The 16,510-nt window shown below is 41.7% G+C and overlaps 1 protein-coding gene across 10 annotated transcripts in view; it reads right to left on the reverse strand.

Moving 5' to 3' along the window:
• Positions 1-16,510, reverse strand: part of anks1b (ankyrin repeat and sterile alpha motif domain containing 1B) — a 703,274-nt gene that overhangs the window by 315,608 nt on the left and 371,156 nt on the right. For all 10 annotated transcript variants that reach the window (XR_004415215.1, XM_033039691.1, XM_033039692.1 and 7 more), the window contains one exon: positions 14,072-14,247. Coding sequence is in view for 9 of the 10 variants with exons in the window: in XM_033039691.1 (XP_032895582.1) it covers positions 14,072-14,247 (176 nt within the window). In the remaining variant the exon portion in view is untranslated. The remainder of the gene's footprint in view (positions 1-14,071; positions 14,248-16,510) is intronic.

Consider the following 16,510-nt stretch of genomic DNA (forward strand, 5'->3'; position numbering starts at 1 on the left):
ACTCCAGTCCCGTCCCGACCCCCTGGGAAACTGAATAGAGCAACAGTCAACTGCTGCCTGTGCGCTGATATGACAATAAAGGCTACTTTACTTTACTGAGTTAAAGAGTTCCCACGGTAGACTGTAAAACTGGGACCCTGGTTCTGGACTCCCCCAACACCGGAACCCTTCTTCAGACAGCCTAATCGGAATTGAGTCTGAAGATGTGTCTCGTCCCGAAACATCAGCTTTTTTTCTCCAGAGATGCTACTTGACTCGCTGAGTTACTCCAGCTTTTTGTGTCTGTCTTCGGTTTAAACCAGCATGTGCAGTTCACTCCTTACACGGGTCTCTGTACAACATTGATTGGTAGCGTTCCGGACCCCTGGACCCGAGGACTCCGACCTGTATCTCTCAAAGAAGTACATGTGAAAAATTTCTCACGGACCATAAAAATGCGTAACCTTTCAGTAAAGTCCCTTTTAAAGTCCCTTTTAAAGATTATAGTTATTTTCTTGAATCTCATTAACATAACTCATGAATAAGTTGATGTCCATATGCGGATGCAAATCTTTATTTTTATTTATTTTTAAAATTCAATCCCACATAAGATAATTTTCCCTCTGTCCAGCTATCCGGGTTCACCGTTCGCAGGAGTTCCCACTGTACCCGCAAGAGTTATTACGGATATCGCACTGGCCACTACGTTCATATAATGTTGCAATACTCAACCACAAGTGTACAAGTCACTCTTGGAGAAATTCAAACTTTCTTGAATTTTCTCCCGAGTGACCAAGTTACATGATGACCTGCCGTTAGCGCTACGGTGGTCCACGGTGGTCCACGAATGCCGCATGTTATCGCACGAGGTTCCCACGATGTTAAACTCCGGTTAACTCTTGCGTCAAGTCGCCCCGTGAAAAGGCCGCTTTACTGCTATCCAAATGTGCCGCTATTTCATCTTTTATGACTGTGTACAAGTACCTTAGAGTTTACCTGACCAGTAAACTGGACTAGTCCAGGAACGCTGAGGCACTGTATAGGAAAGGACAGAGCCGTCTATACATTCTGAGGAGGCTCCGCTCTTTCAACGTCTGCAGTAAAATGCTGCAGATTATCTATCAATCGGTGGTGGCCAGTGCCACATTCTACTCTGTCATGTGCCGGGGTAGCAGGGCGAAGGCCGCGGACACCAACAGAATCAACAACAAGCTCATCAGGAAGGTTGGCTCTGTCCTGGGAGTGGAGTTGGATTCATTGGAGGTGGGCTTGGAGGGGAGGATGCTCCTCAAACTGCAGAGCATCATGGACAATACAGCTCACCCATTCTGACACACATGGTCAACCTGAGGAGTACCTTCAGCAACAGACTGGTTCGACCAAGATGCAGCACAGAACACCACAGAAGATCCTATTTCCCTGTGGCTATCAAACTGTACAATTCCTCCCCCTTCTGTTAGGGTAGACTATTCCCCAACCCCTACCGAATATCTGCACATCCCTAACCCTGGACTTCCCACGTCATTTTCATATTCCATGTATCTTGTGTTTTATGACTGTTGGCAGACCAATTTCCCTCCTGGGATAAATAAAGCTCTATCGTATTGTATCGTAGGTTGGCTGCTTTTGTGAGGCAGCGTGAAGTGTAGGTGGTGTCAATGGTGGGGAGTCTGGTCTGTCTCATAGACTCTGCTACATCTACAACTCTGCAATTTCTTGTGGTCTTGGGAAGAGCTGTTCCTAAACCCAGCTGTGAATCAACCTGACAGAATGCTTTGTTTGCTGCATCTGTAGATGTTTGTAAGAGTTATTAGAGACATGCTGACTTGCCTCAGTCTCATCAGAAAGTAGAGGCATCGGTGTGCCTTCTTGACTGTAACGCATCAATATGGTTGATCTATGACAGATGATTGGTAATATTAATGCTGAGGAACTTCAAATTCTCAACCATTTCCACTTAATTGATGCTGTATGGAATATGTACTCTGTCCTGAAGTCAATAACCAACTCTTTCATCTTGCTGACGTCGAGAGAAAGGTTGTTGTCCTGACACCATGTTACGAAGTTCTCTTTCACCTTCCTGTACTCCGTCTCATTATTGTTCATGATTCGTATCAGAGATAGCAGGAAGCAGCCCCAATATAGTCATCGATGTACTAGAGAAAGACTTGGGGAATGGTGCAGGGTAATTTTGGAATAATGGCAAAATTTTTACAGACCATTTTCCTGTGCCCCAAACGCAACCCCCCCCCCCCCCTTATCCTGACTCCTTGATTGCCCCAATTTCACAGGCCCTGTATTGTCCTGGTTCCCCAAGACAGATTGACGCCAATGAACCTCTGACAAAGGAACCACAACCACCACCCCACCACCATCCCCCCCCCCCCTGCTGTCAAAATGTTCTCTCCGATTCTTTCTCCGCAGCCCCCAAAAATGCCGCAATCTTCACCAGTATCCTTCTATCAGTTAACCGGAAATTGCCTCAATCCCCAAGGCAATTTTCAGCTTGATACTCCGCCATTCAACAATGGCTGACCACTGCTAATTTAAAAACTGGCAACCTATTGAAATTCTGAGAATACAACATCCTCGTGAATTACTCCTTTTTTAAAGTGATGTTCTGAATATCAAATGCTGATAACAGAAGACTGGCTTCGCTTTTCACAGAGGACCACATATTATTCCAGATTTTAACTTGGCATCATTCCCGAGTCCAAGAGCTGACATGATTTCCACAACATAAACCAGAATGTTAGTAGGCTGCAGGGAAGTCAATTCTTCCAGCTTCAACTAAAATGTACAGGGTTTTCCCATTGGTCATTCTTTTTCAGCATTGTGCTCATATTTTCACCAATAAATGTGCAATTCATGAGGGTTTATCTTTGCCCTGTGGGTAGGTCTTCTACTGATTGCAGTTTCTGGGGCCATTCATAATTCAGACCACTAACCGTTCAGATGTTGCATTGTCCTTTCAAATATAAAATATATCTTGGCAGATTTTATTTTGCCCGGAACACTGCAGCAATGATTGAATGGCAGTTGTCGCACAGTCTACATTATAACATCATTACTCTGAGACTCTCCAATGGGTTTACCAATTGCATCAACAAACAGCACTAGCAGCCGTGACTGAAATCCATTCATTCACGATTGCATATCAACATTTACCTTTGTGCACTAAAGGCCAGTAATGCAGTACAAGTTATAACATGTTTTGACAGGCATTCCATGAAAGCTCTTGATAACAACACTTTTGCAAGTTGTTTGACTTGAGTAAACTAGATTAAATCATTTCACTCTAGTAATTCATCAGATTGGTGTTTCAGATTATGAATAAATCTACGGCTGGGGCATCTGTATTACACAAGGGCTTGTTTTATTCTGAGAAATAATTTTCTATGTGGGCTGCAAAATACTTTACATGTTTACCTTTAAATATGAAAAAGTAATCTAATGGCCCTATCCCACTGTACGAGTTCATTCCAAGAGCTCTCCCGAGAAAAAATCAAACTCGTGGTAAGCACGGAGAATGAACTTAGCGGGTACGTCGGAGCTCGGGGACATCTCTTAGCGGCTCGTAACGCTAACGGCAGGTACTCGGGAAGACTCACTAACGGCAGGTAAGCTCGGGAAGACTCGTGAAGATTTTTCAACATGTTGAAAAATGTCCACGAGAGCCCCGAGTACCGACGAGTGGCCATTACTGTAAATCTCCGAGTTCGAATCAGGGCAAACTCGGGAGAGCTCTTGGAATGAACTTGTACCGTGGGACAGGGCTATAAGACTGCTACTTTCTGAATAACCTGATCAATTTGAACAATTGTATTCTCAAATCTCTGCAGAGCAGAAGTCTTATATGGGCCTGTCCCACTTAGGCGATTTTTTCAGCGGACTGCCGACTGTCAAGTTGCCGGCAGTCGCCTGAAAAACTGGCAACTGGAACGGCGACTGTCAGTGGAACACACACACACACACACACACACACAAACACATCGTTTCCTTCACCAGCCCGTCATGCAGGCTGGGGACAGGGCAAGCGGGGGGAGCACTGTCTAAAAAATTCACACATTACAAAGCCAAGGTGAAACAGACACACACCGCGATGAACAGGATGGTTGGCACTGTAAAAAGACGGCTAAAGCACAGTGTACAAAAAGACGGCTAAAGCAGTGTACGGTAAGTCCTTTAAAAGAGAGGGGGGGAGAAGGGGGGAGGGAAAGAAGGGGGGAGAAGGAGTGGAGACAACTTTTAAGAAGCCAGAGATGCACGGCTGTGAAGCTCGGTGGACATTTAACATTACCAGTCGGTTATCCTTAGTTCTGAAAACTACTGCTCACCATTTTTTTCCCAATGAGCCAATGAAAATTCACCAGTCAGCACCAGCTACAATCTACGAGAACCTCCGAGAACCGTCGACCTCCTGGCAACCCACTAGGACCTCCTGGCGACCCATCTATGGCTCGGGAATTCTCGCTACTCTCCATGGCGGCTTCATGCTAGTCACCGCTAATTTTTCAACATGTTGAAAAAATTCACTGCAACCATAATGAAGCCGCGACTAGTTCCCAGAATGCGGGAACTCCTCACGACCATGAAGGCTACTCCCTGGCGATTCCCCGGCAACCACCCGCGAACATGTGGCGACCAAGTGGCTACTGCATTGTCTCCTGCAGTCGCCTAAAAAGTCGCATGAGTGTGACAGGCCCACTAGAGTTACATTTTTCAAAATTCATAATTTCTGACTCCAGGTTTGCCTCTATTGTGTCACAGTCTTACCATAGATTTGTGGTCAAATCCACTGTTCACCCTCTCATGCATTATTGAGCATTATTCATTTATACAAGACACCGCATTTCCATATCTGTAGGTAATCTATGGTCAATGCAGAATCATTTACATACTGAAAAATTATGTGTCCTTATGTAATTTTTTGTAATTCTTCTTAATCCATTGGCCTTGCCAGATAGATAAAGAAAAAAGTTACAGTAAGACTTCTAACTAATTTTAAATTCATCTACAGAGAATTGCTATATTCTAATTCAATCCTTTTTTAAAGTTCTTTGAAGAGTTCTCTCATCGCTGAAGGCGTTAATGAATTTGATTTACAACAGCTGGAACAATTTTTCCCCATGATGCGTGTGGTAGCTTGAAACAATTAGTAGTGAAATGAATCACACTTTAAAAAAGCAGTTCATGCATTATCTTTTTGTGAGTTGCATGGATGTACTTTTCTTTTTCAACTTCCTCACTATCTTACTTTTTCCTCTTATCTTTCCGAGTCTGAACCATTTGCTGGAATGAAAATGAGTTAATATAATTTTCCCTTCTTTTTACGGGCAGGTGTAATATTAACCATCAGATGTATTTACTGTGATGCTGCCCATTAGAGGAATAGGGAAAGAAATATTGTAGATTTCTGAGTGATACGCATCTTGTACAATTCCAGAAAGATACAAACATAGAAACATAGAAATTAGGTGCAGGAGTAGGCCATTCGGCCCTTCGAGCCAGGTTTGTGGGTTAATTGGCTTGGGTTTGTGTCCTTGGTATAAGTCCCTAACGTGTGTAGGATAGTGTTAACGTGCGAGGATCACTGGTCGGTACGGACTCGGTGGGCCGAAGGGTGTGTTCCCGCGCTGTATCTCTAAACTAAACTATAACTAAACTACCCTTCAACTGCTTCCTCCAGGCCTATTTTGAATCTAATTGGGCAGCTCACCTGAGATTCCACGTGCTCTAACCTTCCAGACAAGCCTACCATGCAGGACCTTGTGAAAGGCCTTGCTAAAATCTGTATAGACAACGTCCTCTGCTCCGCCCACATCAATCCCCTTGGTGAGCTCTTGAGAGCTCTATAAGATTTATGAGGCACAATTTCACACTCACGAAGCCAGAAGAGAAAGAAACACAATATAAACTTGAAATTAAAGTAGTTTTGAAAAAATGAGTAATTATTAGTGCATGGTAGATTAAATGAAGAGAGACCGTCAATATTTTTGGATATGTACCTGTGTGCGTGTTTAATTGAAAGGATATAATGAACTTAAAGGCTATACTGAATAATTAATGAAAATGGAGAATTTATGAAAGCCATATTTGAAAGGTGCCACCACCTGTATTTATTTATTCCATGTAATTTCATTGAAATGTCAAATTATTATGGATGGCTTCTTGGTTCTAAGAGAAGGCTGCCATCTGCTGGTGATGCAGAAAACTGGAGTTTATTATCTCCACATTTTTGACATTTCTGATCAATTTAATGCAGCTTCTTTGGATGAACACAGGAGGAAATTGTGTAGCTTGGACAAAGTGAAGTCTATATTTTGTCACTACACTTTATTGCCTTTGAAGTTAAGAAGGAAGGGAACTGGACTACCATAACCAACCAAATCATTTCTATAATCTCCTTCATTAAGTGGAATGTGTTAATCCTAGCTTGCTTAAAATTGACTCTCGTCTTAGAATCATAGCATCAGGGAAACAGGCCTTTTGGCCCAACAAAGTATTATAGCTGAGATAGTCCCCTTTGCCTGCGTTTGACCCATATCACTCTAAACCTTTCCCATCGATCCACCTGTCGAAATAGCTTTTAAACATCATTATTGTGACCACTTCTTCATTTCCTCTGGCAGTTTCTCACGTATAAATATCACCCTCTACATAAAGAAATTGCCTGTCAGATCTCTTTTAAAAGTTTCCTCTATCACCTAAATCTAGCCTTTTTAGTTCTGAACTGCTAGTGTGCCATTCACCGTAGTGATGCCTCATGATTTTGTACACCTAAATAAAGTCACCTTCAGCCTCGTACACTCCAGGGAAAAAAAAGTCCCAGCGTACCCAGCCCTTCCTTATTACTCAAGCACTTGAGTCCTGGAACATATCTGTGTTGTCACTTTCAGGGAATTGTGTATCTGTGTCCCCAAGTCTTTCTGCTCCACAAGATTCTCCTGCTCTGGTTTGGTTGACTTACCAAATGCACTAATTCACACTTGTGTTAATGTTAAGTTGTTAAGTTACATCTGCTATTCATTGGCCCACTGTCCCATTTGATTTGGATACTTTTGTAAACTTAGATAGCTCTCCTCATTGTTAATTATACCACAAATTCAGTGTACTAACCACATTGTCATCTAAATCATGAATATGGAAGACAAAGATCAGTGACCCAGCACAGATCCCTGCAGCACACTACTGATGTCAGGTCTTCAATCAGAAAAACAAGCATAAAGTCATAGAGTCATAAAGCATCTACTATCATGCTGACTCTTTCCAATCTGCAGATTTTAAATCCAGTCAGCTAGGTCACCCTGCATCCCATGTGATCTAACCAGCCATGTGGTAGTTTGCACTAGTCAACTTCCATGGTGAGTATTACCTAAATGAACAAACAACTAAACCACACAAATGACCAGTTTGTATCTTAGAATGAAGAATGTTTGTTGAGTCCTGCAGAATCCGGATGCCTTTCCTCAGCTATGTACACAGAACACTGCTCAACCTTTGCAGTTTTATCGATTAACGAAGGCAGGTACAGGATACTGAGTTGGATGATCAGCCATGATCATATTGAATGGCGGTGCAGGCTCGAAGGGCCGAATGGCCTACTCCTGCACCTATTTTCTATGTTTCTATGATTTATGTTGTCAATCATCAAAATTGACCCGTTTCTGACATGCAGCTACCAAAAAAGTAAATTAGCTTGGAAGGAATCAATCCTGGACATTGTTAGTCGGCCAGCTGCCTAGATATGAGATGTTCCTAGTTCCCTGCATCTTCATGGCCTCTTTAACTTCCGTTTATTGAAACAGATGTAACTTCCTTACTGTGAGATAGAAAGCACCTAATGACAATCGTTACTTGTTCAACAGAACATCATGTCTGATGGAAACACTGTTCGCGACTGATGGTTTTCATGATGTGGGTACCACTTGAAAGGACTTCTTGCTCATTTGCAAACATGGAAGAATGGTGAAAACATGGAAGATAAGATGGTTGGTGGTATAATTATGCGAGGCATCAAACTCGTCAAGATTTTGGAATTTTTCTTGTCTCGACAAAAAAACCACCAAAGGAAAAAAGGGAGAAAGATTTTCTTCTGTGTGGTGAAATAGAATAGGTTACAGTGAAATAGAATAGGTTACAGGGAAATAGGGTAGAGGGATGGGATTGATAGGATAAACTTGATGGGTTGAATCATCGTCTTCTAAGACCCAAGATAGCGGTGGCGCAGTGGTAGAGTTGCTGCCTTACATTGCTTACAGCACCAGAGACCTGGGTTTGATCCCGACTACAGGCTGTCTGTACGGATTTTGTACATTCTCCTCGTGACCTGTGTGGGTTTTCGCCGAGATCTTCGTTTCTCTCCGACACTCCAAAGGCATAGAAGTGTGTAAGTAAATTGGCTTGATATAAGTGTAAATTGTCCCTAGTGTGTAGTACCACTAGTTAGTGTGGTAAAGATGGCGTATGGTATGCTTGACTTCATTGGTCAGGGCATACAGTGTAAGAGCCAGGATGTCATGTTGGTCTGTTGGTCTTTGTACAAAAGTCAAAGTCTTGCAAATTTAAATTTAGTTTATTGTCATATGTACTAGGTATAGCGAAAACCTTTGTTTTGTCCTATCCAGTCACCAGAAAGGCTATACGATTACAATCGAGCCATCCACATTGTAATGCAAGATAATGTCCAATAAAGTCTGAATAAATATAGTCTAAAGGTCTCCAATGAGGTAGATAGTAGGTCAGGACCACTCTCCAGTTGGGATAGGATGGTTCAGTTGACTGATAACAGCTGGGAAGCTCTTGCTAGAGGAAGTAAATATTGAATTTGAATCAATGAAGGACACATTCTCCAAATATGATGGTTACTCAATAAACAGAGATAATGCAAGATTAGTTTGTACTCACCACAATTTAGAAAATGTAGTGGGCTTGGAAGAAATATTATGGAGAGGCTACATTCTCATGGTGGAGGGTTTAGATCTTCAGAACAGAGTCTTACCATTAGGGGACGGGGATGAGGAGAAATCCCGTTAGGACTTCTCTAACTCAGAGGGCTGTGGATGATCGATGTTCGAGTATATTTGTCACTGATCAACAGGTTTTTGTATTCCAAGGTATTCAGACATACTGGTGATTTAGCAGTATTAGGAAAATATGTAATAATGTGTAAATGTGCGGGAATCGCTGGTTGGTGCGGACTCGGTGGGCCGAAGGGCCGGTTTCCGTGTTGTAAACTGAACTAAATAAGATGAAAGTATGAGAAAATCCCTCCATATTATTTCCCTGCAGTCTGATCCAATATTTCTTTTAGTTCTTGTCCTTCTTCTTTTAAAAAAAAATGACAATGTGCTATGACATTCCCCCAAAGGTCTTACTGCTGAATTTCCTTGTAAAGTTGTAAAGCATTGCTGCATGAAAGTGTGAGAAACATTTTTGGAGATTCCCTGGAGGTTATGCTCCTGAGCCAAGGATCAGTCTTCAGCTCCACAAATACTCCCATTCCCAGGACTCTTAAGCCAGGGCTGTAAAAGCCTTCATAGTTCATCTTCAGCTGCTAAACCGAGCTGAGAGCTGCATATTTTATTAGGAAGATTCTGAAGTCTACTTTTAAAAGTAATATAATGCAAAGTTTTAAAAAATGTAACTGCTCCTTTAGACGGATGTTTAAGGAATTTTTTTTTTTTTTTATATTTATTTTATTAGATGCAATTGTACAAGGAGAAAGTAATCGACATAACAGTTGTACAATTTTCGTACTGCTTCAATTTTAACATTTTATAAACTAATTACTAAATCGGAAAAAAAGAAAAAGGAAAAAAGGGAAAGAAAGAAGAAAAGAAAAAGAAAAGAAAGAATTTTGAGAAAGACGAAAAAAAAAAGAAAAACTCCAGAACTAACGAAGAAGTGAAAGAAGGGGAGATATATCCCACTACCCTTCCCTATGCCCGCTCACCCGACCCTAGCATCGGTTTTGAGTTTGTGTTCAACCATTATGTTGTTGAAGAAATTAAATGAAAGGAGACCATATTTTGGAAAATGTATCTGGTTTGTCAGTCAAGACAAGCCTTATTTTTTCTAGATGTAGTGTCTCAGTCATTTCTGTGATCCACATCTTCACTGTGGGGACTGTTATCTTTTTCCAGAATTTAAGTATAAGTTTTTTCGCAGTTATTAAACCATAGTCAAGGAAGCGTCTTTGAGATATCGTTAGATTAGGGCAGCCCTCTGACATTCCTAATATTATTAGTTTTGAAACTGGCTCCAATTGAATTTTAAGCGTTTTAGAAATGATATTGAATATTTCCGTCCAGAAGTTTTGTATTTTTATACAGGATACAAAAGAATGAGTTAGGGTGGCTTCTTGAAAGTGACATTTATCACAGAGAGGAGAGACAGTTGGGAAGATCTTGTTCAATTTGGTCTTTGAGTAGTATAACCTATGAAATACATTAAGTTGTATCAGGCAATGCCTGGCATTTAAAGAACAGTAATGTATGTATAGTAGGCTTTCCTCCCATATATCTTTCGAAATAGGTAAACCTAACTCGCTCTCCCATGCTCGCCTATAAATCTCAGAGGGTGGGGTGTCAATATTTAGAAGAGTGTTATAAATGTAAGATATCAACTTACTTGTATCGGCATGTCTATTCAAACAATCGTCTAATATATCTGGACCCATGAGAGGACAGTCTTGTGTATATGTTTTCATGTAATCTCGGATTTGAAGGTATCTAAAAAAATTATTGGCATTCGTGATATTTCTCCTGTAGCTCTTGAAAATTTTAATGGAATTTAAAGGAATCATTGCACCCTCTTAAAAGTTTTAAGGTGTTACATCCAAGTCACTTCTTAGGCTAAAACTAAACAACCAAGACTTATTCATCCGCAAAATAATCGTTATGCTGACAGATTCAAAGTGTTATTTTGTACACATTTGTGTAATAGTGTGTTAAATGCTTAATGAGTTAGTGGGGAGGGTTAATGAATCAGGCTTGTGTGTTCTCTTGAGGTCAACACAAGGAAGATCATTGGACTGCGTTGCTTGAAATGATTACAACATTCAATGAGGATCGTGCCGCGATTGAACCGTAACCTGACACTGAAACCTACGAAAATTAACGAAGGTTAACCTGTAAGAAAGTTAATAAAAGGGCCAAATGGCTGATGCAATTTTATTTGGATAAATTTGTGCAGAATGCAAGGTAATGTAGGAAAATATCCCGAAGAGTGCATGGACAGATCTTACTAATAATAGAGATCATGAGGATCATCTGGAATATAAATGTACATACAAATGTGAGTGATCAAAATACTCCCAGTATGTTGTAAAAACAGAGTGATTGCTTTATTGGTCCACTAGGGGCGCTGCATTGTAGGCGCCTCTGCCTACAGCCTGTCCGTTTTTTCTATATTTTTCTTATTTTAGTTTGTCTAAATAGTTTTGTTTGGGGATTCTTTCGTTTTTCTATGTGGGGGAGGGGGGAGGGGTAAGGGGGAAACCGCTTCCAAGTCGCTTCCTGGCGAGGATGCGACTATTTCTCCGAGTCACGTCCTTGCGGCCTACCTGCTGGATCGGAGCGGCCTTTCCTACCGGAGACCGGGGACCGGACCAGAGCTTCGGCAGCGGCGGTGCGGCGCTGGATTCACCGTGGAGCGGGCGATGCCTTCCTGGATCGCTGTTTGCAGCTCCGGTGCCTTGGGCCGCTGCTCCAACATCGCGGGGCTGTGTTCACGGAGCTTCCAGCACGGGGGGAGCTGACCGACATCGCGGAGTCCCTGGGCCGCCAGCGTTGAATCTCCGCCCGCCGTGGCCTAGGGACTTCGGGAGCTGCGGACTCCGGTGGGAAGCGGCCAATTTAGAGATCCAAGCCGCTGAGGTTGGCCTCCCGTTCCAACGTCGGAGTTCCTGAGCGGCCTGAACGGCCGGTTGCTGTAGCGGTGACTGTGGAGGGCTCCGGAGTCCCCGGACAGGGATGAACATCAGAGGAAGATGACTGACTTTGGTGCCTTCCCTCAGTGGGAAACCTTTGATTCTGCTGTGTGGGGATGTTTTATGTTGAACTCTATCGTGTGTTGTGTTCTTTATTTTATTGTATGGCTATATGGTGATCACATTTCACTGTGCCAACTGGCACATGTGACAAATAAATGTATCTTGTATCTTGTATTACTGAGGTCCTGAGGGAGGGAACTTGCTGCCCTTGCTCAGTTTGTGCTTCTTGTACAATTCCTATTCCACCTTCTGATGGAGTCACTCAAACACAAATGGCCAATAAGTACACTGATGCTCACATTCCAAGAATAAAGGCTTAATCTTGGCTGGGATTTGAATCTTCCTTTCCATTCACACTTGGAATGTCGGTCCCATTAGCGAGGCTGGCACCGACCAGAATTCACATGTAATTCACGTGGGATGGTATATTTGAGGTGGATCTTCCACTCATCTTACTGGAAGATGATCTTACTGAACTCTGAAGTACGTTTGTTGTGCTGATTAGATTCTAGCAGCTCTCTAACTTTGCAATGTATAATAATTGCAAGTCGGTGGTGATAATGCATCAAACTCACCAGTGGCTGAATATTCTCCTCCAATGCAATAAAACAAATGGATTGTTCAATGGAATTATATTTCAGATGCAGGATGAAAGGTCCAGCCTGCACAATACAATACGTTCATTTACTGGGCATATATTTCCAAGCAAATGTGGGTATAACTGAAAAGGCAGGTAGGCCTTGGTTTGAAGTCGCAACTGAAAGAATTCTTCAGTGCTCCTTCAGCATTCCATAGATAAGAGTGGATGTGAACGGATGTTTTCAGTAGTGCGAGAGTCTAGAGCCAGAGGACACAGCCTCAGAATTAAAGAACGTACCTCTGTAATGAAAATGAGAAGGAATTTCTTTAGCCAGAGGATGGTGAATCTGGAATTCATTGCTACAGACGGCTGTGGCAGCCAAGTCATTGTATTTTTCTAAAGAAGGGATTAATAGGTTCTTTGTTAGTAAGGGTGTCAAAGGTTATGGGGGAGAAGACAGGAGAATAGGGTTGAAAGAGAAAAATAGATCAGCCATGATTGAATGAATGGGCTCTATGGGCAAAATGGCCTAATTCTGCTCCTATGTTTTATGATCTTAAGCATCAGCCTAGTCCATATCCAAGGAGATTGAACTCATAACTAAATGTTTAAGAGGTCGCTATGCTACCATCATGACAAGGCTAACATTACTATGTCAATAAACAACTTTATTATGAGTTGTCACAATAAAGGTTTAGCCCCTAAACACAAGGTGGCAGTCTGGAGTAGATTACGGAACCTTTTCATAATCTTGTCATCAACTTTATGATAAAAGCCATCTCACAAACCAGGGATTGACAATTTAAGGGCATATTCACCAGTTGTCACTTCCTAGCAACTAAACCTACTGCCTCTGTTGTACTTGAGTAATGTAAACTTCAAATACATTACAGTCTTACAGGAGGACTAAAATGCTACAGATATTTCAAACGTCAGATGGCATAAGAAATAAAAAGTCAAAGCTTCAGGTGATGACGTTTCTCACAACAGTTATGATGATCAGCCACTGACCTAAAATGTTAATTTTGTTTTCCTCTCTTTAGTTAGTCTGACCTACTAATATTTTCCAATATTTTCTATTTTATATCTAGAGACAAGAATGGTAGCAGTGTCCATTAAACCCTTCAAGAATGGTCATTCCAGATCTCAGTTCAATATAAATTACTATCCGATCTAAATATAATATCAATTTTTTTTCTTTAATGTGCACTTATATTCATACTGACCAAACGAATGGCTTGAGCTAAGTACTGAAAAAGATTTATATTTCAACAAGGGGATCTGGTGATTATGCAGTAACAGAAAATTCTGACAATGTCAATTTAAAATAACATTACATGCCTTAGTATTCTTCGCAATCCAAAAAAAAATCACCTTACTTAAGGCTAAAATTCTCAGATCTAGAAACACTAAGAAATATCCCAATGTGATTCCCAACTTGTTAAATATCCAAAGCAACTAAGAAAGTAACACATTAAATTGCCCTCTGGGAGAGTTGTTCCTTATTCAGCACTAACCTTGGAATGTTTAGGTTGGGTTTCACACTTTGCAGCATCATCATCAGAAATCTTCACACTGGTAAAACTGTCAATTGAACACGAAGAGATTGCTTGGCACAAGTCATCAAAATCTTTATCCTGGCTCTCTCTGATTTCCAGCAAAAGCTGCGATAGCTCCTTGGGTAGTGATCCACCTGCCAAAGAAAGATGCAAAATTATTCCAATGGAAATGAAAATGTTCACTGCTTTTATAGATAAGCAAGCTTTAGAAGGTCATTCTTAATTTAACTTCATTAGGAATTATGTTTATAGTTACCATGTAATAGGCAAGCTTTGACATTTTATCATATCGAGAGAAAATACACTTCATGTGACAATTTAGAACGATGCACATGTGCAGTTTATGACGCAGTCCTGAATCATCTCAAATGCTAGATATAAATCTTTGATAACTAGAGAAATCATAGCCACAAGAGTGTGCTTCATGTAGCATTAATTTGTATTACTACAATTCAATCTAATTGGAATGCTAAGAGATTTACTGAGCTGCTGCTGCCTTATTGCCGTGTATAATCAACTTTTATTTTAATAAAGCAACTTGACTTTCATAACATATCAAAACATGCACATGGCACGACTAATTCCAAAGTTTCTACAAAACAGATTTAATCAATGTTTGTTGCAAAACAACACTTTGGATATTAACAACTGCCATATCATAAGATTTGCAAGGTCAAAATATTTCGAGGAAGATCAACTACTTTTAAATTTTATGTGTAGGAAGGAACTGCATATGCTGGTTTAAACCAAAGATAGACACAAAATGCTGGAGTAACTCAGCGGGTCAGGCAGCACAAATTTTAGCTGGATTGGAAATTCTGCTCGCTTATTGCTAATATACTTCCAAGCTTTTATGAAGCATAATGGGCCTGTCCCACTTAGACGATTTTTTTCGGCGACTGCCATTGAAATTCACCGAAGTCAGCACCGGCGACAACCTACGCCACCTGTCGACAACCGATGACATCCTGGTGACCCCCTACGACATCCTGGCGACTGTCTACATTAACCCGGAGACAATCTGTGATAACACCTACGTCAAGCTACGCTCATTTGGCGTCAAACCCAAGGTCGGTACTGTGTTGAAAATTTTTCAGTGACCAGAAAGTCGCTACGAGTCTTTGGGCGACTTTGGGCGACTACTCACGACCATACAGGCAACACCCCGGCCACCACCGGCGACCATATGGCGACCGCATAGTCTCCTGTAGTCGTCTAAAAAGTCACCTAAGAAGGACAGGCCCATAAAGGTTGTCTTTCTACTATCATCATATTTACTTTTCAAACATCATTTGGTCCCTTTGTGGAGGTGCATGGATTCAAGTATTTCAACACTTCACAGAAATCTGAAGTTCTCACCCAAAGTGAGCGGTCCCTTAGAGCAGTGGAGCCAATGGCATCATCCGTGGATGATTTATGTGGAGCTAGTATTTTGCTAAAGGTGAAGAGAGGAGCTTTCATTCAAAAACTTTTGGAACCACTGCCTTAAAGAATCGTAAGAGTCAGAAAGAATGGAAATGGGAAGTCTAGAGGGGACTTCAGCAGTGATGCGTGATTTTAATAATAATAATAATAATGGATGGGATTTATATAGCGCCTTTCTAATACTCAAGGCGCTTTACATCGCATTATTCATTCACTCCTCAGTCACACTCGGTGGTGGTAAGCTACTTCTGTAGCCACAGCTGCCCTGGAGCAGACTGACAGAAGCGTGGCTGCCGATCTGCGCCTACGGCCCCTCCGACCACCACCAATCACTCACACACATTCACACACAGGCAAAGGTGGGTGAAGTGTCTTGCCCAAGGACACAACGACAGTATGCACTCCAAGCGGGATTCGAACCGGCTACCTTCCGGTTGCCAGCCGAACACTTAGCCCATTGTGCCATCATTTTACACAGAAGATTGACTGATTAAGTTTGCAGTTTGACTGATTAAAAGGCAGCTGCAATTTTTCAATAGCTTTGCTGATGACAGTGTCAACAAATGAGCTAACCGAGTTAATTCAATTCTGCTCTGTGCTGGATTCATAGACCCCATCTAGGCAGAAACAGGAGTGCAATTAACCTCAGTGAACTTGGCCTGTGGATGATTGTCTGCTCATGATCATACTCTGTCATCCTTGGAGTACATGAGTCAATGCTGTGTGGGGATGACCCCTCCTCAGTGTGCAGAAGCCTGCTGGAAGTGATGGAAGAGCATCAATTCACTAGGATACAGACCCCAACATTGATCACAAACTTCAGAAAAGGAAGGAAAACAAAGGGAAAACTGAATGATGGATGTGATGGGGCATGTTGCCAAATGTGTTGCCAAGCAAGTGCAATTATGGCTGACACTCCAGGAGCACTAGAACTGAAGCTGAAGCTGAAAACCAAGCATATAGGAAGGAAAT

Source organism: Amblyraja radiata, chromosome 21 (assembly GCF_010909765.2).
Source record: "Amblyraja radiata isolate CabotCenter1 chromosome 21, sAmbRad1.1.pri, whole genome shotgun sequence".
NCBI lineage: Eukaryota > Metazoa > Chordata > Chondrichthyes > Rajiformes > Rajidae > Amblyraja > Amblyraja radiata.